Source organism: Anolis carolinensis, unplaced genomic scaffold, assembly GCF_035594765.1.
Source record: "Anolis carolinensis isolate JA03-04 unplaced genomic scaffold, rAnoCar3.1.pri scaffold_15, whole genome shotgun sequence".
Lineage (NCBI taxonomy): Eukaryota > Metazoa > Chordata > Lepidosauria > Squamata > Dactyloidae > Anolis > Anolis carolinensis.
In genome coordinates, this window is record NW_026943826.1 from 7,114,452 (window position 1) to 7,142,239 (window position 27,788).

Below are 27,788 nucleotides of genomic sequence, written 5' to 3' on the forward strand. Positions count from 1 at the left end.
CCGCGCCGCCATCTTGGGTGAGGGCGTCCCGACTCTGCCTCCGCCATCTTTGTCGAGGGAATCGTCTGAAGCGAGGCTGAGACTGAAACCTGAAGAGCTTTAAACAAGAGCAGAGTAATAGAGAATCGTGGTCTGTGGTTATAGGTTAAGGTAAAGAGCATCACTTGCCCAAAACAAATATGTCTCCCCTGATTAAGACCCCCTAACCATTGTTGCTCTATAGGTGGCTAACGCAGTGCCTGCTTTGGAGTCGTGAGGGCTTTCCGGCACCGAGAAGCGCGGAAGTGGGTTGGCACTTCCTGTTTCCGGTCGGTCTCCTCACAACCTCTCCGGAAGAGACTTGAGGCGGAGGGAATGCGGAGCCGCAGCACAGAGGTAAGGGCGTGGGTTAACACCGTGGTCCACGGGGCTCTGGCTTGGCACACAGGCCTGCTCCCCTCGCCCTTCATAGAATCCAGTCCAACCCCATTCTGACACAACCAAAGCCCTCCCGACAGAGGCCCAGCCTCTGTTTCCAAGCCTCCAAGGAAGAGAGGCGTTCCAGCCCCATGTCGGAAAATAATAATAATAATAATAATAATACACTATTATAATTGTATATTTATATTACATGTCATATTACTAATATTGCAATTATATTGTGCTATGCTAATAATATATTGTATATACATATAATATTGATATTATAATGTAATACAATATAATAATACACTATTATAATTGTATATATTACATGTGATATTACTAATATTGCAATTATATTGTGCTATGCTAATAATAGAATATATTGTATATGCATATAATATTGATAATAATATTATAATTTAATACAATATAATAATAATAGTAATAGTAACTATTATAATTGTATATTTATATTACATGTAATATTACTAATATTGCAATATATTTGTATAGTACAATATTATAATATATAATGCTTAAATAGTGCTATACTAATAATATAATATATTGTATATACATATAATATTGATAATGGTATAATATAATATAATATACTATTATAATTGTATACTAATATTGCAATATATTTGTATAGTACAATATAATAATATATAATGCTTATATAGTGCTATACTAATAATATAATACATTGTATGTACATATAATATTGATAATGATATAATATAATATAATATTATAATTGTATATTTATATTACATGTAATATTGCTAATATTGCAATATATTCGTATAGTACAGTGCAATAATATATAATGCTTAAATAGTGCTATACTAATAATATAATATATTGTATATACATATAATATTTATAATAATATTATAATATAATACAATATAATAATAATACACTATTATAATCGTATACTAATATTGCAATATATTTGTATAGTACAATGTAATAATATATAATGCTTATATACTGCTATACTAATAATGTAATATATTGTATATACATATAATATTGATAATAATATTATAATGTAATACAATAAAATAATAATAATACAGTATTATAATTGTATACTAATATTGCAATATATTCGTATAGTACAATATAATAATATATAATGCTTAAATAGTGCTATACTGATAATATAATACATTATATATACATATAATATTGATAATATAATGTAATATAATATAATAATATACTATTCTAATTATATACTTATTTTACATGTAATATTACTAATATTGCTATATTCGCATAGTACAATATAATAATATATAGTGATTAAATAATGCTATACTAAAATATAATATATTGTATATACATAATATTGATAATAATATTATAATGTAATGCAATATAATAATACACTATTATAATTGTATATTTATATTACATGTAATATTACTAATATTGCAATATATTCGTATAGTACAATATAATATATAATGCTTGTATAGTGTTATACTAATAATATAATATATTGTATGTACATATAATATTGATAATAATATTATAATGTAATACAATATAATAATAATACATTATAATTGTATATTTATATTACATGTAATATTACTAATATTGCAATATATTCGTATAGTACAATATAATAATATATAATGCTTAAATAGTGCTATACTCATAATATAATATATTGTATATACATATAATATTGATAATGGTATAATATAATATAATATACTATTATAATTGTATATTTATATTACATGTAATATTACTAATATTGCAATATATTCGTGTAGTACAATATAATCATATATAGTGCTTATATAGTGCTATACTAATAATATAACATATAATATAATATATACATATAATATTGATAATAGTATTATAATGTAATACAATATAATAATAGTAATAGTAACTATTATAATTGTATATTTATATTACATGTAATATTACAAATATTGCAATATATTCGTATAGTACAATATAATCATATATAAGGCTTAAATAGTGCTATACAAATAATATAATATATTGTATATACATATAATATTGATAACATTATAATGTAACAATATAATAATAATACACTATTATAATTGTATGTTTATATTACATGTAATATTACTAATATTGTATATGCATATAATATTGATAATAATATAGTGTAATATAATATAATAATACACTTTTGTAATTGTATATCTATATTACATGTAATATTACTAATATTGCAATATATTCGTATAGTACAATATAATAATATATAATGCTTAAATAGTGCTATACTAATAATATAATATATTGTGTATACATATATTGATAATAATAGTATAATGTAATACAATATAATAATAATACACTATTATAATTGTATACTAATATTGCAATATATTCATATAGTACAATATAATATATAATGCTTATATAGTGCTATACTAATAATGTAATATATTGTATATACATATAATATTGATAATAGTATTATAATGTAATACAATATAATAATAATAATACAGTATTATAATTGTATACTAATATTGCAATATATTCGTATAGTACAATATAATAATATATAATGCTTAAATAGTGCTATACTGATAATATAATACATTGTATATACATATAATATTGATAATATAATGTAATATAATATAATAATATACTATTCTAATTATATACTTATATTACATGTAATATTACTAATATTGCAATATATTCGTATAGTACAATATAATAATATATAATGCTTATATAGTGCTATACTAATAATATAATATATTGTATGTAAATATAACTTGTAAGCCACCCTGAGTTCCCTTTCGGGTGAGAAGAGCAGGATAGAAATGTCGCTAATGAATAAATAAATATTGATAATAATATTATAATGTAATACAATATAATAATACACTATACTAATATAATTAATAATATATTATATTGTATTATGCACATATAATATTGATAATAATATTACAATGTAATACAGTATAATAATAATACGTTATTATAATTGTATATTATATTACTAATAATATTGCAATATAGTTGTATAGTATAATATAATAATATATAATGCTTATATTGTGCTATGCTAATAATATAATATATTGTATGTAAATATAACTTGTAAGCTGCCCTGAGTCCCCTTTGGGGTGAGAAGGGCGGGATAGAATTGTCGCTAATATATAAATAAATATTGATAATAGTATTATAATGTAATACAATATAATAATACACTATAGTAATAGTATATTTATATTACATGTGATATTACTAATAATATTACAATATAGTGGTATAGTGCAATACAGTGATGTATAATGCTTATATTGTGCTATACTAATAATATAATTTATTGTATGTATATACAACTTGTGATCTACCCTCAGTCCCCTTCGGGGTGAGAAGGGCAGGATATAAATGTCGCTAATAATAATAATAATAATAATAATAATAATAATAATAATAATAATACACTAATATAATTGTATATTTATATTACATGTGATATTACTAATAATATCGCAGTATAGTCATATAGTACAATATAATAATATTTAATGCTTATATAGTGCTTATATAGTGCTAATAATATAATATACTAGCTTTGCCCGGCCACGCGTTGCTGTGGCTTATGGGAATCCTTTATTGGTCAGGTGGAATAGCAGTGAACAGCCTTGCAGTTTCAAAGCCTGGCCGTTTTCTGGAGTAGCTGGAGCTTTTTGTTGTATGAACGTAGAGGCATGGATGAGGGGTTGTGCTGCCAAGTTTAGTGTTTCTGGGACGTGTTGTTTTGTCCTAGGCCGAAACGTCACTACCCTTTTATATATATAGATAGATTGTATGTATATATAACTTGTGAGCTGCTCTGAGTCCCCTTCAGGGTGAGAAGGGCGGGATATAAATGTCGCTAATAAATAATATAATATTATAGAAACCTTTGTGGTTCAAAACAACATAAATACACACATACTGTGTGTGACATATACATATATATATGGTTTGTCCTATTCCTTTTATACTACTCTCTTCTCTTATTACATTAGCCAATAGTTCCATTACAATTGCAAATAAAATTGGGGAAATTTTGTGCCTCGTGTTATATTTATTTTCCCTGTTAAACTATCATTCACCATAACTTGGGCATATATTTTTGAATATAATTTATCAATTAAGTTTCTAAATTTTTCTCCAAATCCAAATTTGTCTAGTATCATTTTCATTGTCTTCCAGGAGACACTATCAAATGCCTTATAAATATCCAAAGCTAATACTCCAGCCACCAAATTTGTTTGCAGACGATACCCTTTTATCAATGGAACAGCCAATAAAACAATGGGAGAAAATAGAGGCTCATTTAACGGAATTTGGATTAATAACAGGTTTACAAATTAATTGGAACAAATCAGAAATGATGATATTTAACTTTCAAGAAGAAGAGATAAAAAAAACGGGGGGAAAATCAAAATTAAAGAAGCAATTAAATGTTTAGGATAAATATAACTAAAGAATTAAAAAATTTGGAAATACAGTAGAGTCTCACTTATCTAACATAAACGGGCCGGCAGAACATTGGATAAGCGAATATGTTGGATAATAAGGAGAGATTAAGAAAAAGCCTATTAAACATCAAAATAGGTTATGATTTTACAAATTAAACACCAAAACATCATGTTATACAACAAATTTGACAGAAAAAGTAGTTCATTACACATTAATGCTATGTAGTAATTACTGTATTTACGAATTAAGCACCAAAATACCACGATGTATTGTAAACATTGACTACAAAAATGCGTTGGATAATCCAAAACGTTGGATAAGCGAGTGTTGGATAAGTGAGACTCTACTGTACACAATTTAACCAAATTAAGAAAGGAAATTAATAAGAAACTGGCGGAGTATAATAAACTCAAATTATCACGGTTTGGTAGGATATCATTAGTCAAAATGAAGATATTACCCAAATTAAATTTTTTATTTAGAATGCTACCTGTAGAAATTGCAGATCAGGAAATAAAAAAATTGGCAAAGTATGTTAATTTTATACTGTAATGGGAATAAAAAAGCTAGAATAAATAAGTAGTATAAAAGGAATAGGACTAAAAGAGAAATATACATATGGTTTGTAATTACCAAGTTACGTGTATACGGTATACGTAAAGGTAAAGTTTTCCCCTGATATAAAGTTTAGACGTTGGATAAGCGAATGTTGGATAAGTGAGACTCTACTCATTGTCCTTGGTCCATCTTTCCCCCTCTTAGGCGACCTCCTCACTGTACCAGTTTCCCACGTTGCTGCCCCTTTGAAGCAGAGGCACCATGGTTTCAAAGCGAGCCTTCATCTGTAGCCTGGGCTCCATCTATTTATCCCTCCTCTTTGTGTTCCTGCTCATGGATGTCTACGCTCGGCCCGCCAACAACTCCGCCTTGAAAGAGAAGGCGGCCGACAACGCCAACAAGGACGAGAACGAGATCCTGCCTCCGGACCATTTGAACGGGGTCAAGATGGAGATGGACGGCCACCTGAACAAGGAGTTCCACCAGGAGGTCTTTCTGGGGAAAGAGATGGAGGAGTTCGACGAAGACTCCGAACCGCGGAGGAACAGGAGGAAACTCATGGTGATTTTCTCAAAGTGAGTAGCGTATATACTATTGGGTTATGGTCAAGGCCGGCAACAGAGCCTGCAGGCTATTGCTTGCAATATGTGATCTATTTCTCTCTTCTCCTCCCTTATCAGTGTGTTTTCTTTTGCAAAGCCTCCCTCGCTCTTAATCAAGGGAATGTTTTGAAAAGAGAAAGACACCCTTGCAAGTCAGGAAGAAATTTTATATATGAATTTCCCCTCCTATGGTTGCAGGTCTTTGCTAATCCTTTATACATAGAGATCAATGTACCTGTAGCCATACATATACACTATTTTTATATATGTATTTCCCCTCATATGTTTGCAGGTCTTTGCAAATCCTTTATACATATAGATCCATGTACCTGTGTATCTGTAGCCATACATATATATTATTTTTATATCTGAATTTCCCCTCATATGTTTGCAGGTCTTTGCAAATCCTTTATACATATAGATCCATGTACCTGTGTATCTGTAGCCATACATATACATTATTTTTATATCTGAATTTCCCCTCATATGTTTGCAGGTCTTTGCAAATCCTTTATACATATAGATCCATGTACCTGTGTATCTGTAGCCATACATATACATTATTTTTATATCTGAATTTCCCCTCATATGTTTGCAGGTCTTTGCAAATCCTTTATACATATAGATCCATGTAACTGTGTATCTGTAGCCATACATATACATTATTTTTATATCTGAATTTCCCCTCATATGTTTGCAGGTCTTTGCAAATCCTTTATACATATAGATCCATGTAACTGTGTATCTGTAACCATACATATACATTATTTTTATATATGAATTTCCCCTCATATGTTTGCAGGTCTTTGCAAATCCTTTATACATAGAGATCCATGTACCTGTGTATCTGTAGCCATACATATATATTATTTTTATATCTGAATTTCCCCTCATATGTTTGCAGGTCTTTGCAAATCCTTTATACATAGAGATCCATGTACCTGTGTATCTGTAACCATACATATACACTATTTTTATGTATGAATTTTCCCTCATATGTTTGCAGGTCTTTGCAAATATCTATATAAAGAGAGATGTCTGGATAGATATGAATATATTCTTACCTACCTATATATAGGGCTTGTAAATATTACAGGGGGGAAAAGAATACACAAATATCTATAGACATGTCTAGATAGATATGAATATATATATATATATATATATATATATATATATATATATAGGGCTTGCAAATATTGTAGGGGAAATACACACACACACACACAGAGGAATTTGCAAATGTTTCAGGGGGAAATGCATATGTGAAATTAGTATTTATAATTATAGAACTATATCTAGCTCTGCAATGTAAGCATTGAATGCTTGCCTGTTACTATGTTGGATGCTGACCTGAGTCCCTATGGGGAGATAGGATGGGATACAAATGAAGTTGATATTATTATTATTATTATTAGGCTATTGTTGATACCATATTGTTTTTGTTGCCCCTACTTTTCCACTTATAGAGCTAGTTTATTATTTTTCTTTGAAATACGGTAAATATTCAAAAACATTTAACCTACTGATGCCTGGATTAATGAAATTTTATTGGGATCTATTTTTATTTTGAAATTGACCCTTAGCTGCTGCATTTCCCACCCTCGGCTTATACTCGAGTCAATAAGTTATCCCAGTTTTTTGTGGTAAAATTAGGTGCCTCGGCTTATATTCGGGTCGGCTTATACTCGAGTATATACGTTAGTTTTGTTTTGCCTGTGATATTTAAATAGCGCTGAGCATTCGGAATCGAGTCAGGGCGGAAGTGCTGAAAGAACATTGGATGCTGACTTTGTACCAAGTTGCACCACTTTCATTGCCAGGCTCTAAAGCTGTCCAATCGGTAATCGTCTCCCTGACATCTTGTCTGCAAATTAAAAGGTTTATTATTAAGTGCATCGCCGATCAGCAGGCAGCGATAATGAAACTGAAAAGCTGATTAATGCGCCAGAAGGCCGATTAGCGACTTATGTCATAACCCAAAGGGCAGGTCACTTGTAATTTGCCAGATGCTGCATTCACCCTGGTAAGAGTTGTGGTCAAAGGTCAGGTACTTTTCCTGTCTAGAGTTACCATTTGTATTGCTGTGAGTTTTCCGGGCTGTCTAGACATGTTCCAGAAGCATTCTCTCCTGACGTTTCTCCCACATCTATGGCAGGCATCCTCACAGGTTGTGAGGTCTGTTGGAAACTAGGCAAGTGGTGTTTATATATACAGTAGAGTCTCACTTATCCAAGCTAAACAGGCCGGCAGAAGCTTGGATAAGCGAATATCTTGGATAATAAGGAGGGATTAAGGAAAAGCCTATTAAACATCAAATTAGGTTATGATTTTACAAATTAAGCATCAAAACATCATGTTATACAACAAATTTGACAGAAAAAGTAGTTCAATACGTAGTAATGTCATGTTGTAATTACTGTATTTACGAATTTAGCACTAAAATATCATGATATATTGAAAACACTGACTGCAAAAATGGCTTGGATAATCCAGAGGCTTGGATAAGCGAGGCTTGGATAAGTGAGACTCTACTGTGTGTGTGTGTGTGTGTGTGTGTGTGTGTGTGTGTGTATATATATATATATATATATATATATATGAAATAATGTTCAGGGTGGGAGAAAGAACTTTTGTCTGTTGGAGGCAGTGTGAATAATAATAATAATAATAATAATAATAATAATAATAATAATAATAATAATCCTAGACACTTGGGAAGTGTCAGACATGTGATCCAATACAACAGCCAGCAGATTGTCTGCTGTGGACTCATCTTGTTGTGTTTCAATATTATTATTATTATTATTATTATTATTATTATTATTTTATTATAACACAGCAAACAAGATAGATATGCTGGATTTCGTATCACAAAATCACAAGTCGAACATTATTATTATTATATTATGCAAATGTGAGTAGATCAATAGGTACCGCTCTGGCGGGAAGGTAATGGCGCTCCATGCAGTCATGCCAGTGGCCACATGACCTTGGAGGTGTCTACGGACAACGCCGGCTCTTCTGCTTAGAAATGGAGATGAGCACCAACCCCCAGAGTCAGACACAACTGGACTTAACGTCAGGGGAAAACCTTTACCTTTACCTATATATATTATATAATATTATAATATAATACAGTAGAGTCTCACTTATCCAACATAAACGGGCCGGCAGAACGTTGGATAAGCGAATATGTTGGATAATAAGGAGAGATTAAGGAGAAGCCTATTAAACATCAAATTAGGTTATGATTTTATAAATTAAGCACCAAAACATATACATATATACAACAAATTTGACAGAAAAAGTAGTACAATACGCAGTAATGTTATGTTGTAATTACTGTATTTACGAATTTAGTACCGAAATATCACGATGTTTTGAAAACATTGACTACAAAAATGGCTTGGATAAGCAAATGTTGGATAAGTGAGACTCTACTTAATATTATATAATATATATATTATATTATTTTATTTTTGTATCCTGCCCCATCTCCCCGAGGGGACTCGGGGCGGCTTACATGGGGACCAAGCCCAACATCATACAATAAAAAATGTCATTGCAGTATAGTGGTATAGTACAATATAGTAATATATAATACTTATATTATGCTATACTAATATAATTAATAATATATTATATTGTATACACATAAAATATTGATAATAATTTTACAATGTAATACAATATAATAATACATTATTATAATTGTATATTATATATTACATGTAATATATATATATTGCTATACTACAGTATAGTGGTATGGTACAATATAGTAATACAGTAGAGTCTCACTTATCCAAGACTCCCTTATCCAAGGTTCTGGATTATCCAAGGCATTTTCGTAGTCAATGATTTCAATATATCGTGATATTTTGGTGCTAAATTCATAAATACAGTAATTACAACATAACATTACTGTATATTGAACTACTTTTTCTGTCAAATTTGTAGTATAACATGACGTTTTAGTGTTTAATTTGTAAAAGCATAACCTAATTTGATGTTTAATAGGCTTTTCCTTAATCCCTCCTTATTATCCAAGATATTTGCTTATCTAAGGTTCTGCCAGCCCATTTAGCTTGGACAAGTGAGATTCTACTGTAATATATAATACTTATATTATGCTATGCTAATATAATTAATAATATATTATATTGTATACACATATAAGATTGATAATAATACATTATTATAATTGTATATTATATATTACATGTAATATTACTAATGATATTACAGTATAGTGGTATAGTTCAATATAGTAATATATAATGCTTATATTGTGCAATGCTAATAATATAATATATTGTATATAATATTGATAATAATACTATAATGTAATACAATATAATAATAATACCTAATTATAATTGTATATTATATATTGCATGTAATATTACTAATGGTATTGCAATATAGTGGTATAGCACAATATAGTAATATATAATGCTTATATTGTGCAGTGCTAATAATATAATATATTTTATATAATATTGATAATAATACTATAATACAATAAAATAATACATTATTGTAATTGTATATTATATATTACATGTAATATTACTAATGATATTGCATTATAGTGGTATAGTACTATATAGTAATATCTAATGCTTATATTGTGCAATGCTAATAATATAATATATTGTATATAATATTGACAATAATACTACAATGTAATACAATAAAATAATAATGCATTATTATAATTGTATATTATATATTACACTAGCTGTGCCCGGTCACGCGTTGCTGTGGCGAAGTCTGGTGGTATGGGAAATAAAGTATTGAGGAATTGGTGGTAGTTAAGGTCAAGGGTCAAGGTTTTCCCCAGACATTAAGTCCAGTCGTGTCCAATGACTCTGGAGGTTGGTGCTCATCTCCATTTCTAAGCCGAAGAGCCGGCGTTGTCCGTAGACTCCTCCAAGGTCATGTGGGATGACTGCATGGAGCGGCGTTACCTTCCTGCCGGAGCAGTAACTATTGATGCACTCACATTTGCATGTTTTCGAACTTCTGGGTTGGCAGAAGCTGGGGCTAACAGTGGGGGCTCTCTCCGCTCCCCCAATTCAAACCTGTGGCCTTTCGGTCCAGAAGTTCAGCAGCTCAGCGCTTTAACACGCTGTGCCATCAGGGGATATTATTTCCTAAAGGTTGTGAATATACAATATTTCTGATTGGTTTTTTTTGTTTGTTGGAGGCAAGTATGAATGCTGCAATTAGGAAAAATGATTAGGATGTAATGGCCTTGCAGCTTTAAAGCCTGGCTGTTTCCTCCCTGAGTGAATTTTTTGTTGGGAGGTGTTAGCTGGCCCTGATTGTTTCCTGTCTGGAATTCCCTTGTTTTCAGAGTGGTGTTGTTTGCGATATTTTATGTGCTTCTACTGTCTGTGGCCCTGAGAAAACAGGATTTGCCAGACTTTGATGATGGGAATACTTTGTTGGGAGGTGTTAGCTGGCCCCGATTGTTTTCTGTGTGGAATTCCCCTGTTTATTTACTGTCCTGGTTTTAGAGATTATATTGTTCTGCATTATTCTATCCCAGTAATTATTTCATATTAAAGAAGAATCTCACTTATCCAACATTCGCTTATACAATGTTCTGGATTATCCAACGCAGTCTGCCTTTTCATAATCAATGTTTTTGTAGTCAGTGTTTTAAATTCATTGTGATATTTTAGTGGTAAATTTGTAAATACAGTACAGTAGAGTCTCACTCAGGGGTCCTCAAACTTTTTAAGCCGAGGGCCGGTCCACAATCCTTCAGACTGTTGAGGGGCCGGATTATCATTTGAAAAAAATACAAACAAATTCCGATGCACACTGCACATGTCTTATTTGTAGTGCAAAAACAACAACAACAATGAAAGAACAATACAATATTTAAAAATAAAACAATTTTAACCAACATACATTGATCAGGATTTCAATGGGAAGTGTGGTCCTGCTTCTGGCCAATGAGATAGTCAAGTTAATTAGGGTTGCTGCTGCTGCTGTTGTTGTTGTTGTTGTTGTTGTTGTTGTTGTTGTGTGCCTTCAAGTCATTTCAGACTTTGGGCGAGCCTAAGTCTAAAATTTATTTATTATTTATTTACTGCATTTATTTACTACATTTGTATCACACCCTTCTCACCCCAAAGGGGACTCAGAGTGGCTTACAAATTATATGTACATACAATATATTATATTATTAGCATAGCACAATATTAGCATTATATATTACTATATTGAACTATACCACTATACTGTAATATTATTAGTAATATTATATGTAATATACTATATATAATTAATATTATTATATGGTATTATTATTAGTATTATATTGTATTACATTATAATATTATTATCAATATTATATGTATATACAATATATTATATTATAAAACTGAGGGCGGGGGCCAGGTAAATGACCTCGGAGGGCCGCATCCGGCCCCCGGGCCTTAGTTTGGGGACCCCTGGTCTCACTTATCCAACATAAACGGGCCGGCAGAATGTTGGATAAGCGAATATGTTGGATAATGAGGAATTAAGGATAACCCTATTAAACATCAAATTAAGTTATGATTTTACAAATTAAGCACTAAAACATCATGTTAGACAACAAATTTGTCAGAAAAAGTAGTTCAGTACACAGTAATGCTATATAGTAATTACTGTATTTATGAATTTAGCACCAAAATATCACGATATATTGAAAGCATTGACTACAAAAATGCATTGGATAATCCAGAACGTTGGATAAGCGAGTGTTGGATAAGTGAGACTCTACTGTAAATACTACATAGCATTACTGCGCATGGAACTACTTTTTCTGTCAAATTTGTTGTATAATATGATGTTTTGGTGCTGAATTTGTATAACGATTACCTAATTTGATGTTTAATTGGCTTTTCCTGAATCCCTTCTTATTATCCAACATATTCACTTATCCTGCTGGCCTGTTTACGTTGGATAAGTAAGACTCTACTGTATATTTGTAATCTTATATTATCTGCTCAGAACTGGATTATCTGAGGCCCCTTCTTCACAGCAGTATAAAATGCACACTGAAGTGGATTATATGGTAGTGTGGAGTCAAGATAATCCAGTGCAAAGCAGATAATATAATATAAGATTATAAATGGGTTATATAGCTGTGTGGTAGGGCCTTGAGTCTACACTGCCATATAATCCAGTGCAAATTAGATAATCTGTGGAAGAAGCCTAAGTGAGGCCTAAATCTGCCTGTCCCCTAACTGAAACCTGGCTGTCCCTTGGTTGCTAGGCAATCAAGTGGGTAGAGATTAGCCCTCTAAACTGGCAGCAATTGGATAAAAACAATTATTGCTCTCCCTCTAATTAGGACTTTATTTTTCTTTTCTTTTTGTTGTATCAACCTTGAGGCGTGGGTGATGGGTTGTGTTGTCAAATTTTGAGGTTGGGGGGCCTGTACTTTTGTTGTTTTGTGAATTGCCGTGATGCCATCACTCTTTTATATATATAGATGTAATATTACTAATGGTATTGCAGTATATTAGTATAGTACAATATAGTAATATATCATGCTAATATTGTGCTTTGCTAATAATATAATATATTGTATATAATATTGATAATAATACTGTAATGTAATACAATATTATAATAATGCATTATTATAATTGTATATTATATATTACATGTAATATTACTAATGGTATTGCAGTATAGTGGTATAGTACAATATAGGAATATATCATGCTTATATTGTGCTATGCTAATAATATAATATATTGTATGTACCTATAACTTGTAAGCCGCCCTGAGTTCCCTTCGGGACGAGAAGGGCGGGATATAAATGTTAATAAATAAATAATGTTGTAATTGGCCAGCTTGATTGGCATTGCAGCTTCAAAGCCTGGCTGCTTCCTGCCTGGGGGAATCCTTTGTTAGATGGTGTTAATTGGCCCTGATATATAAACCCCACTTGTTTAGTTTCCAACAGATCTCGCAACCTCCGAGGATGCCTGCCATAGATGTGGGCGAAACGTCAGGAGAGAATGCTTCTGGAACATGGCCATACAACCCGGAAAACTGAGAAATCAGCAGAAATCAGAATGGATGGCCTTGTCTTTCCTTCATGCTTTGAAGCTTTATCCTGATCCTTTTCCTGTGTTTATATTTGCAGAGTCGACATCAATCGGGACAAAAAGATCAGCGCCAAGGAGATGCAGCGCTGGATCATGGAGAAGACGGAAGAGCATTTCCAGGAGGCGGTGGAAGAAAACAAGATGCACTTCCGGGCCGTGGATCCCGACGGAGACGGTAAGGAGAGTCACACCACAATGGCCAGAATCACAGGGTTTGTATGTGTTTTCTGGGCTATCTGGCCATGTTCCAGAAGCATTCTCTCCTGACATTTTGCCCACATCTATGGCAGGCATCCTCAGAGGTTGCGAGGTATAGCGCTCACAACCTCTGAGGATGGCTGCCATAGATGTGGGCGAAATGTCAGGAGAGAATGCTTCTGGAACATGGCCAGACAGCACAGAAAACACACAACAATCCTGCGGCACATTTCATCATTGTAGATGACCTCCTCTGAAAAAAAATCTTGATACTTTCACAAGTCAGAGTTGACTCCAAGGGCCATAACAGCAAGACACACCGGTAAATCCCTTCCCTGCCATGCAGTCATGCCAGTGGCCACATGGCCTTGGAGGTGACTATGGACAACGCCGGCTCTTTGGCTTAGAAATGGAGATGAGCACCAACCCCCAGAGTGTGAGTAGATCAATAGGTACTGCTACAGCGGGAAGGTAATGGCGCTCCATGGCCACATGGCCTTGGAGGTGTCTATGGACAACGCCGGCTCTTTGGCTTAGAAATGGAGATGAACACCAACCCACAGAGTGTGAGTAGATCAATAGGTACTGCTACAGCGGGAAGGTAATGGCGCTCCATGGCCACATGACTTTGGAGGTGTCTATGGACAACGCCGGCTCTTTGGCTTAGAAATGGAGATGAGCACCAACCCCCAGAGTGTGAGTAGATCAATAGGTACTGCTACAGCAGGAAGGTAACGGCGCTCCATGGCCACATTGCCTTGGAGGTGTCTATGGACAACGCCGGCTCTTTGGCTTAGAAATGGAGATGAGCACCAACCCCCAGAGTGTGAGTAGATCAATAGGTACTGCTCCAGCGGGAAGGTAATGGCGCTCCATGGCCACATGACTTTGGAGGTGTCTATGGACAACACTGGCTCTTTGGCTTAGAAATGGAGATGAGCACCAACCCCCAGAGTGTGAGTAGATCAATAGGTACTGCTCCAGCGGGAAGGTAATGGCGCTCCATGGCCACATGACTTTGGAGGTGTCTATGGACAACACCGGCTCTTTGGCTTAGAAATGGAGATGAGCACCAACCCCCAGAGTGTGAGTAGATCAATAGGTACTGCTCCAGCGGGAAGGCAACAGCGCTCCATGGCCACATGACTTTGGAGGTGTCTATGGACAACGCCGGCTCTTCGGCTTAGAAATGGAGATGAGCACCAACCCCCAGAGTGTGAGTAGATCAATAGGTACTGCTCCAGCGGGAAGGTAATGGCGCTCCATGGCCACATGACTTTGGAGGTGTCTATGGACAACACTGGCTCTTTGGCTTAGAAATGGAGATGAGCACCAACCCCCAGAGTGTGAGTAGATCAATAGGTACTGCTCCAGCGGGAAGGTAATGGCGCTCCATGGCCACATGACTTTGGAGGTGTCTATGGACAACACCGGCTCTTTGGCTTAGAAATGGAGATGAGCACCAACCCCCAGAGTGTGAGTAGATCAATAGGTACTGCTCCAGCGGGAAGGCAACAGCGCTCCATGGCCACATGACTTTGGAGGTGTCTATGGACAACGCCGGCTCTTCGGCTTAGAAATGGAGATGAGCACCAACCCCCAGAGTGTGAGTAGATCAATAGGTACTGCTCCGGCGGGAGGGTAATGGCGCTCCATGGCCACATGACTTTGGAGGTGTCTATGGACAACGCCGGCTCTTCGGCTTAGAAATGGAGATGAGCACCAACCCCCAGAGTCTGAAACAACTAGACTTATTGTCAGGGAAAAACCTTTACCTTATTATTTGATGCCATGGCCTATGCCTGGTACAATAAACAATCCATTCAAATTCAAGATTTCAAATCAAATGTATTTATTAGATGATGGGTGGCAATAAGATTTTATATTTATTTAATACATTTATATCCCGCCCTTACAACTTAACCTTAAATACAATTTTATATTATAAGCATAGAACAATACAGGCGATTAATTACAATATTGAACTATATCTATATATTGTAATATTATTAATAATATTACATGTTATATATAATTAATAGTATATTGTATTATTAGTATTGTATTACAAAATAATATTAATATTATATGCATATACAATATATTATATTATTGTAAGTTATATTGTATATAAGTATGTATGTATATATGTATGTATTACAAAATAATATTAATATTATATGCATATACAATATATTATAATATATTATTGTAAATTATATTGTATATAAGTATATATGTATGTACACACACACACACACACACATATATATATATATACACACACATACATACATATACATATACCGGTACATATACACACACATATATATATAATTGCAGTGCTATATATTTTTTAATCCAGGTCACGTCTCCTGGGACGAGTATAAAGTCAAGTTCCTGGCCAGCAAAGGATTAAATGAGAAGGAAGTAGCGGAAAAGATTAAAAACAACGAGGAGTTGAAAATTGACGAGGAAAGTAAGTAGTGGTCCCTGGGTTTTGTAACGTTCTGCTGGCCCGTTTATGTTGGATAAGTGAGACTCTATTGTATTATTATATTGTACTATACGAATATATTGCAATATTAGTAATATTACATGTAATATAAATATACAATTATAATAGTGTATTATTATTATATTGTATTACATTATAATATTATCAATATTATATGTATATACAATATATTATATTATTAGTATAGCCCTATTTAAGCACTATATAAGCATTGTATATTTAGATATTGTACTATATACTATATATTGTATATTTAGATATTGTACTATACTGCGCATTGAACTACTTTTTCTGTCAAATTTGTTGTAAAACATGATGTTTTGGTGCTTAATTTGTAAAATCATAGCCTAATTTGATGTTTAATAGGCTTTTCCTTAATCCCTCCTTATTATCCAAGATATTTGCTTATCCAACATTCTGCCGGCCCGTTTAGCTTGGATAAGTGAGACTCTACTGTATTACATTTATTATTTTACTCTATTTATTACTACTTGTATTATTTTCCTGTATTTATTATTATTATTATTATTATTATTATTACATGTATTATTTTACTCTATTATTATTAAAAGGATACATAATAGAGTAAAATAATACATGTAATAATAATAATAATATTAAAAGGATACATAAGCACATTTACATTGAAGAAGATGAGAATTATGATTTGATCAGAGTTGGACAGTTTTATCTTGAATTTGAACTTTATGTAAATATTCGAAAACATTTAATCTACTGATGCCTCACTTAATGTAATTTTATTGGTATCTGTTTTTATTTCTGAAATTTACCACCCTCGGCTTATACTTGAGTCAATGTTTTCCCAGTTTTTTTTGTGTGGTAAAATTAGGTGCCTCGGCTTATATTTGGGTCAGCTTATACTCGAATATATACGGTATACTATATTTACATATGTATTTCCTCTGAAACATTTGCAAATCTTCTCTCTGTACATGTGCATTTCCCTCCTGCAAAATTTGCAAGCTCCCTCTGTGTGTGTGTGTGTGTATTTACTCTGTAATATTTGCAGGCCCTATATATCTATATTCATATCTATCTAGACATGTCTATATATATTTGTGTGTGCATTTCCCTCCTGCAAAATTTGCAAGCTCCCTCTCTCTCTGTGTGTCTATTTACTCTGTAATATTTGCAGGCCCTATATATCTATGTTCATATCTATCTAGACATGTCTATATATATTTGTGTGTGCATTTCCCACTGCAAAATTTGCAAGCCCTATATATCTATGTTCATATCTCTGTATCTAGACATCTCTCTATGCATAGATAATTATATCTATAGAAAATTTGCAAAGACTTGCAAACAGGTGAGGGGAAATTCATATATAAAATGACGTATACAGATAGGCAGGTACATGGAAATCTCTAGATATCTATATGTATATCAGAATTGCAAAGACATTCAAATATATGAGGGGAAAATTCTTATATAAAATTAATGTATATAGATAAATACAGATATACAGGTTCATAGGGATTGCAAAGGCATGCAGGGGGAACTGCCTATATATCTGTAGGAGAGATTAACAAATATTTCAGGGGAAAAGGCTTTTATAAGATTCATGGAGATATATATTTTCTGTTTCTAGACTTGCAAGGGCTTCTTCTCCGCTCCTTTTCAAAGTATTCCCTTGGTTAAGAGCAGGGGAAGTTTTGGAAAAGAAAACACACTGTTAAGGGAGGGGAAGAGGCGAGAGAAATAGATCATAAGCGGAGGGAGGCTTTTCCAGCTCAAAAAAAGGGCTGAAAAACTCAACTTATCTTTGAGTATATATAATTATTATTTTTAATGCCTCGTTTTTTATCTAGCCCAGGAAGTTCTTGACAACTTGAAAGACCGCTGGTACCAAGCCGACAACCCGCCGGCCGATCTGTTGCTGAACGAGGAGGAGTTCCTGTCCTTCCTTCACCCAGAGCACAGCCGAGGGATGCTCAAGTTCATGGTCAAGGAAATTGTCCGGGATCTGGGTAAGCGAGAATTCGGAAATCTCTGAACCATACAAACAGTTGGATTGAGCAGTGGTTGAAACGTTGAACTACGAGTCCATAGACCAGGATTCAAATCCTAAATTGGCATGGAAACTTATTAGGTAGCCTTGGCCAAGTCATAGCCTTGATGGAAGAAAACAATACCCCCCCCTCCAAGTATGTTCTCAAGTTGGGTGAGCTCCCATCTGTCAGCTCTAGGTTGCGGGGACATGAGAGAAGCCTCCTAGCAGGATGGTAACACATCCAGGCAATGTCTCTGTAGATGGCCAATTCTCTCACACCAGTAGCAACTTGTAGTATGCTCTCAAGTCGGGTGAGCTCCCGTCTGTCAGCTCCAGCTTGTGTGGACATGAGAGAAGCCTCCTAGCAGGATGGTAACACATCCAGGCAATGTCCCCTGGGCAATATCTCTGTAGACGGCCGATTCTCTCACACCAGAAGTGACTTGCAATATGTTCTCAAGTCGGGTGAGCTCCCATCTGTCAGCTCTAGCTTGCAGCGACATGAGAGAAGCCTCCCAGCAGGATGGAAACACATCCGGGCAATGTCCCCTGGGCAATGTCTCTGTAGACGGCCGATTCTCTCACACCAGTAGCAACTTGTAGTATGCTCTCAAGTCGGGTGAGCTCCCATCTGTCAGCTCTAGCTTGCGGGGACATGAGAGAAGCCTCCTAGCAAGATGGTAACACATCCAGGCAATGTCCCCTGGGCAATGTCTCTGTAGATGGCCGATTCTCTCACATCAGAAGCGACTTGCAGTATGTTCTCAAGTTGGGTGAGCTCCCGTCTGTCAGCTCTAGCTTGCGGGGACACGAGAGAAGCTTCCCAGCAGGATGGTAACACATCTGGGCAGCGTCTCTGTAGATGACTTGCAGTGTGTTCTCAAGTTGCTTCTGACACTATTTTAAAAAAAAAAAAAACCTTGTTAGCATTTGCAGTTTTTTGGATTCCTTGACATCTGGTGATGGATAAGTGCCAAAAATCCTGAGACCGTGCCGTGCAATGCAAGGCGTTCCATTGCCAGAAGATGGAGCCCAAGTCCAGGCTCCTCATCTCACTGACTGCAAAACAGAGACTAAATTGTGCCAACTTAAGCCAATAATTAGTTAATTTTATAATTTTACGTTATATGCAGAAATAGTCCTAGTTTCACTTTCTTTTTCTCCAGTGAGTTCAGGATGACAGACATTATTCTGAGGGAAGCCTTGTCTCTGTTTGTGTACTGTCTGTCTCTGCCAATTGTATAACAGCATTGAATGTTTGCCATATATGTACCTTAAATCAACTCTGAGTCCGCTCGGAAGATAGAGCAGAATATAAATAAAGTATTATTATTATTATTATTATTATTATTATTATTATTATTATTATTATTATACAAAGACAGAGTATGACACAGCAAACAAGATATATATGTTGGATTTCGTATCACAGAATTACAAGTCGAACACTTCCCAAGCATTTAGGACTGTGTGATGTAATATTATTATTATTATTATTATTATTATTATTATTATTAATGAAGCCTTGCCTCTGTTTATGTACTGTCTGTCTCTGCCAATTGTGTAACGGCATTGAATGTTTGCCATATATGTACCTAAGTCCCCTCGGGAAGATAGACTGGTATATAAATAAATTATTATTATTATTATTATTATTATTATTATTATTATTATTATTATTGCTATTATTATTGATAGATGGGCTGGATAATAACAACCATAAGCCCCAGCCATAAAATAATAATAAAAAAATAATAAATCATGCATTATTATTATTGTTGTTATTATTATTGGATGGGCTGAATAATAACAACCATAAGCCCCAGCCATAAAATAATAATACAAATAATAATAATAAATCACACATTATTATTATTGTTGTTATTGATGGATGGGCTGGATAATAACCATAATCCCCAGCCATAAAATAATAATAATAATAATAATAATAATAATAATAATAATAATAATAATAATGTGTGATGTATTATTATTATTATTTTATGGCTGGGGCTTATGGTTGTTATTATCCAGCCCATCCATCAATAATAATAGTAGTAATAATAATACTGGGATCTGCACGCATTATTCGCCGATACATCACAAAGTCCTAGACACTTGGGAAGTGTCCGATGTGTGATCCAATACAACAGCCAGCAGGATGTCTGGCTGTGGACTCATCTTGTTGTGTTTCTAATAATAATAAGAAGAAGAAAGCCTTGCCTCTGTTTATGTACTGTCTGTCTCTGCCAATTGTATAATAGCATTGAATGTTTGCCATATATGTACCTTAAATCCGCTCTGAGTCCCCTCGGGAAGATAGAGTGGGATATAAATAAAGTATCATCATCATTATTATTATTATTATTATTACACAAATACAGAATATGACATAGCAAACGAGGTATATATGTTGCATTTTGTATTACAGAATTACAAATCGGAACACTTCCCAAGCGTTTAGGACTGTGTGATGTGTTGTTGTTATTATTATTATTATTATTATTATTATTATTGGATGGGCTGGATAATAACAACCATAAGCCCCAGCCATAAAATAATAAAAATAATACTAAATCACACATCGTCATTATTATTATTATTATTATTATTATTATTATTATATTATTATTATTATTATTGATGGGCTGGATAATAACAACCATAAGCCCTGACTATAAAATAATAATAATAATAATAATAATAATAATAATAATAATACCAAATCACACATTATTATTGTTATTGTTATTGTTATTGATAGATGGGCTGGATAATAACAACCATAAGCTCCGGCCATATAATAATAATAATAATAATAATAATAATAATAATAATAATAATAATAAATCACACATTATTATTATTATTATTATCATTATTATTATTGATGGATGGGCTGGATAATAACCATAAGCCCCGGCCATATAATAATAACAATAACAATAATAATAAATCACACATTATTATTATTGTTATTATTATTATTATTATTAGATTGTATGACACAGCAAACAAGATAGATATGCTGGATTTCGTATTATTATTATTATTATTATTATTATTATTATTATTATTATTATTATTATTGGATGGGCTGGATAGTAACAACCAGAAGCCCCAGCCATATAATAATAATAATAATAATAATAATAATAATAATAATAATACATCACATAATCCTAAACATTCGGAAAGTGTTGTGATTTTGTGATACGAAATCCAGCAGATACATCTCGTTTGCTGTGTCCTTGTGTCAATAATAATAATAATAATAAATCACACAATATTATTATTATTATTATTATTATTATTATTATTATTATTAGATTGTATGACACAGCAAACAAGATAGATATGCTGGATTTCATATTATTATTATTATTATTATTATTATTATTATTATTATTATTATTATTATTATTATTATTATTGGATGGGCTGGATAGTAACAATCAGAAGCCCCAGCCATAAAATAATAATAATAATAATAATACATCACATAATCCTAAACATTCGGAAAGTGTTGTGATTTTGTGATACGAAATCCAGCAGATACATCTCGTTTGCTGTGTCATACTGTGTCCTTGTGTCAATAATAATAATAATAATAATAATAATAATAATACATCACATAATCCTAAACATTCAGAAAGTGTTGTGATTTTGTGATACGAAATCCAGCAGATACATCTCGTTTGCTGTGTCCTTGTGTCAATAATAATAATAATAATAATAATAATAATACAATTGCTCGAGCTTCTCATGAAGAGTCTTCCCAACCAAGCCGGACGTCTTGCTGGAAACGGAAAGAGAGAGAAAACAGGATGTGCTTTGCTCGAGGTGCTCGACTCACGTTTTGTGGGTGGAGAGGATCCGATGCTAAATCTGTATTTCCTCTTCGGCAGATCAAGACGGCGATAAGAAGCTGACGCTCTCCGAGTTCATCTCTCTGCCCGTCGGCACGGTGGAGAACCAACAGGCCCAGGATATCGACGACGACTGGGTGAAAGACCGGAAGAAGGAGTTCGAGGACGTGATTGACGCAGATCACAATGGCATCGTCACCATGGAAGAACTAGAAGTGAGTGACTTAGTATATGCGATCTCTCCTTCAGTCTTGATCTCTCTGTTTGCTAGATACAGATATCCTTGGGATGTCTGGGTCGCTGTGAGTTTTCCGGCCTGTATGGCCATGTTCCAGAAGCATTCTCTCCTGACGTTTCGCCCACATCTATGGCAGGCATCCTCAGAGGTTGTGAGGTCTGTTGGAAACTTGGCAAGTTATGTGGAATCTATATATATAAAAGAGTGATGGCATCACGGCGACCCACAAAACAACAAAACTACAGGCCCCCCAACCTCGAAATTTGACAACACAACCCATCATCCACGCCTCTAGGTTGATACAACAAAAAGAAAAGAAAAATAAAGTCCTAATTAGAGGGAGAGCAATAATTGCTTTTATCCAATTGCTGCCAGTTAGAAGGCTAAGCTCCTCCAACTTGGTCTCCTAGCTACCCAATAAAAAATAATAAAAAACACTAAAAATAATTAAAACCACTAAAAAATTAATACAGTAAAATACTATAATAACAGAAAATAACTAAAAATAATACAAGAAAGTAATAAATAAAATATAATAAATAAAAAGATAACTTACAGTAAAAATAATTTTAAAATACAAATAACGTCAAATAAAAATTACACAACAATTTTTAACCAATACCACCACCACTTTGCCACAGCAACGCGTGGCCGGGCACAGCTAGTAATGTCTAAAGTGGGAGCAAGAACTCTTGAAAAGTGTCAGTGTTGCAGTTGGCCACCTTGATTAGCACTGAATGTCTTTGTAGCTTCAAAGCTTGGCTGGGGGAATCCTTTGTTGGATTCTCTGAAGACGCCTGTCATAGATGTGAATTTTTGGTGTACCTTGAGGAGATAGGGCGGGATATAAATAAGGTATTTTTATTATATTATTATATAATAAACTAGCTGTGCCCGGCCACGCGTTGCTGTGGCAAAGTGGTGGTGGTATTGGTTAAAAATAGTTGTGTAATTTTTATTTGATGTTATTTGTATTTTTTTTATTAATTTTATTGTAAGTTATCTTTTTATTTATTATATTGTATTATTTTCTTGTATTATTTTTAGTTATTTTCTGTTATTATAGTATTTTATTGTATTAATGTTTTAGTGTTTTTAATTATTTTTAGTGTTTTTTATTATTTTTATTGGGCTGCTAGGAGACCAAGTTGGAGGAGCTTAGCCTTCTAACTGGCAGCAATTGGATAAAAGCAATTATTCCTCTCTCACTAATTAGGACTTTATTTTTCTTTTTGTTGTATCAACCTAGATGCGTGGATGATGGGTTGTGTTGTCAAATTTCGAGGTTGGGGCGCCTGTAGTTTAGTTGTTTTGTGGGTTGCCGTGATGCCATCACTCTTTTATATATATAGAAGACATCTTTCCACCCTGTCTCCTGTATCAATTTAATGATATAATAATTTATAATAATATAATACTATATTATATAATACTATTACTATAATATATAATTATATATATAATTATATTATATAATATAATACTATACTAATATATATATACTATATATATCTATATATATAAAAGGGTAATGGAATCACGGCACCGGACAAAACAACTAAACTAAATGCCCCACAACCTTGAAAATTGACAGCACAACCTCTCATCCACGCCTCTACGTTCATACAACAAAAAGAAAAGAAAAATTAAGTCCTAACCACAGCAACGCGTGGCCGGGCACAGCTAGTATATATATAAAAGGGTAATGAAATTTTGGCCTAGGACAAAACAACGAAACTACACATCCCAGAAAGACTAAACTTGGCAGCACAACCCCTCATCCATGCCTCTACGTTCATACAACAAAAAGAAAAGAAAAATAAAGTCCTAATTAGAGGGAGAGGAATAATTGTTTTTATCCAATTGCTGCCAGTTAGAAGGCTAAGCTCCGCCCACTTGGTCTCCTAGCAACCCACTCAGCGCAGGGGACAGGCAGAGTTAGGCCTCACTTAGGCCTCTTCCACACTGCCTATAAAATACAGATTATCTGATTTGAACTGGAGTTTATGGCAGTGTAGACTCAAGGCCCTTCCACACAGCTATATAACCCATTTATAATGGACTTAATGTAAGGTAAAACCTTTACCCTTTACCTTAACTACCACCAATACCTCAATACTTTATTTCCCATACCATCATACGTGTGGCCGGGCACAGCTAGTATTATTATATAATAAAAGACATCTTTCCACCATGTCTCCTGTATCAATTTAATGATATAATAATTTATAATATTATAATACTATACTAATATATATACTATATATATACTAATATATATAATATATATAGTATATACTATACTAATAATATACTAATAGGGCCCCTGGTGGCGCAGTGTGTTATAGCACTGAGCTGCTGAACTTACAGACCGAAAGGTCTCAGGTTCAAATCCCGGGAGCGGAATGAGCGCCTGCAGTTAGCCCCAGCGTCTGCCAACCTAGCAGTTCGAAAACATGCCAATGTGAGTAGATCAATAGGTACTGCTCCAGCGGGAAGGTAACGGTGCTCCATGCAGTCATGCCAGTGGCCACATGACCTTGGAGGTGTCTACGGACAACACCGGCTCTTCGGCTTAGAAATGGAGATGAGCACCAACCCCCAGAGTCGGTCATGACTGGACTTAACGTCAGGGGAAAACCTTTACCTTTTACTATACTAATATGATAAAATATTGTATATATATGTAATATTATTAATAATAATATGATGTAATACAATGTAATAATAATTATAATTCACTATTATAGTTGTATATTTATATTACATGCAATATTACTAATAATATTGCAATAGAGTCATATAATATAATGTAATATAATAGAACGTTGCATAAGTGAATGTTGGAGAAGTGAGACTTTACTGTATATATACTTGTAAACCGCCCTGAGTCCCCTTTGGGGTGAGAAGGGCGGGATATAAATGTCGCAAATGAATAAATAAATATTATTATGTAGACAGCCAATTCTCTCACACCAGAAGAGACTTGCATTATGGTCTCAAGTCGGGTGAGCTCCCGTCTGTCAGCTCTAGCTTACATAAACATGAGAGAAGCCTCCCAGCAGGACTGTAACACATCCGGGCAACGTCCCCTGGGCAACGTCTCTGTAGACTCCCAATTCTCTTACACCAGAAGCGACTTGCAGAATGTTCTCAAGTCTGGTGAGCTCCCGTCTGTCAGCTCTAGCTTGCGGGGACATGGTTTGATATCAAATTACCACCCAGAAAAAAACCTCGGAGGTTGCTTGCCATAGATGTGGGTGAAATGTCAGGAGAGAGTGCTTCGGGAACATGGTCATACAGCTTGGAAAACTCACAGTAACCCAGTGATTCCGGCCATGAAAGCCTTCGACAACACATCAAACACAATAATAATAATAATAATAATAATAATAATAATGCCATAGATGTGGGTGAAACATCAGGAGTGAGTGCTTCTGGAACATGGCCATACAATCTGGAAAACTCACAGCAACCCAGTGATTCTGGCCATGAAAGCCTTCAACAACACATCAAACACAATAATAATAATAATAATAATAATAATAATAATAATAATAATAATGTGAAATGAAATCCAGCATATCTATCTTGTTTGCTGTGTCATATTAAAATAATAACAATAATAATAATAATAATAATAATAATAATAATAATAATAATAATAATAATAATAATAATAAATTAAACCCCCCAAAAGCCCCGGGCCCAGATGGTCTAACTGCAGCTTTCTATAAGAGTTTCGAAGATGTCTTAATTCCACACTTGAAAAAGATTATGAATCAAGGAACTGATTGTTTTACTTTGTTTAATAATGTGTATTATGTTGTTATGTAATGTTTGTGTTTGCTTTTATGACTGTAAACCGCCCTGAGTCCCATCCGGGAGATACGGCGGTATATAAATAAAGTTTTATTATTATTATTATTATTATTATTATTATTATTATTATTATTATTATTATTATAACTCACAGCAACCCAGTGATTCTGGCCATGAAAGCCTTTGACAACACCTTGAAATATCCCTGATCTAACCAACCTTTGCTTTCCCGCAGGAATATATGGACCCCATGAACGAGTACAACGCCTTGAACGAAGCCAAGCAGATGATCGCGGTGGCCGACGAGAACCAGAACCATCACTTGGAGCAGGAGGAGATCTTGAAATACAGCGAGTACTTCACCGGCAGCAAGCTCATGGACTATGCCCGGAACGTCCACGAGGAGTTCTAGGCACCCACGCGGCCCCGGGGCTCTCAAATTGCACCTTCTTGCTTTCCAAAAAAGAAAAAAAACGAGACAAAGAGAAAGAGAGAGAAAAGACAGTTTGCTGCTATGTCTGTGTTCTGTGTGTATACGGTGTGGTATTCTAGACTTTTATTTTATATATAAAAGGAAGCCGTCCACATGTATTTAAAGAAAGAGCGACGGGAGAGGCAGCTCTCTTCCCTTGCGTTGCTTTCCGACAGGATGCCATCCGGCTACGGGACTCTCATGCTTTCATTTCACTCCCAAGAGGCGCTTGTATTATCCCAGGTTGTCTAGCGGGGTTTTATTCACAACGGTCTTGTATTGTGAGGAGGAGTTGCGACCCGAATAAGAGGTCGCATCGTTTCCATCCTGGGTTTGATGGCAAAGTTTTCATGTTTAGAATACAGACTGCCGGGAATTGGATCCAACTTGCTGCTTTGCTTCTGATTTCTTCTCTCCTCCTCAGCATCTTATTTGGGTCACTTTGTCTCCATCC

At 34.0% G+C, this 27,788-nt stretch overlaps 1 protein-coding gene across 1 annotated transcript; it reads left to right on the forward strand.

Moving 5' to 3' along the window:
• The first annotated feature begins 12 nt into the window (after nt 1–12).
• On the forward strand, nt 13–27,720 carry sdf4 (stromal cell derived factor 4). Its single transcript, XM_062965569.1, has 8 exons — nt 13–150; nt 224–375; nt 5,680–6,050; nt 14,242–14,378; nt 16,767–16,880; nt 18,752–18,910; nt 22,842–23,017; nt 27,098–27,720. Exons 3-8 carry the CDS (start codon nt 5,737–5,739, stop codon nt 27,272–27,274), a joined length of 1,077 nt encoding a protein of 358 aa, XP_062821639.1. The 5' UTR covers nt 13–150; nt 224–375; nt 5,680–5,736; the 3' UTR covers nt 27,275–27,720.
• Nucleotides 27,721–27,788: the final 68 nt, after the last annotated feature.

Coding starts and splice junctions, on each gene's coding strand:
- sdf4 (XM_062965569.1), top strand. CDS start 5,737: ATGGTTTCAAAGCGAGCCTTCATCTGTAGCCTGGGCTCCATCTATTTA. Junction 6,051..14,241: donor CTCATGGTGATTTTCTCAAA/GTGAGTAGCGTA, acceptor TTATATTTGCAG/AGTCGACATCAATCGGGACA. Junction 14,379..16,766: donor CGTGGATCCCGACGGAGACG/GTAAGGAGAGTC, acceptor TTTTTAATCCAG/GTCACGTCTCCTGGGACGAG.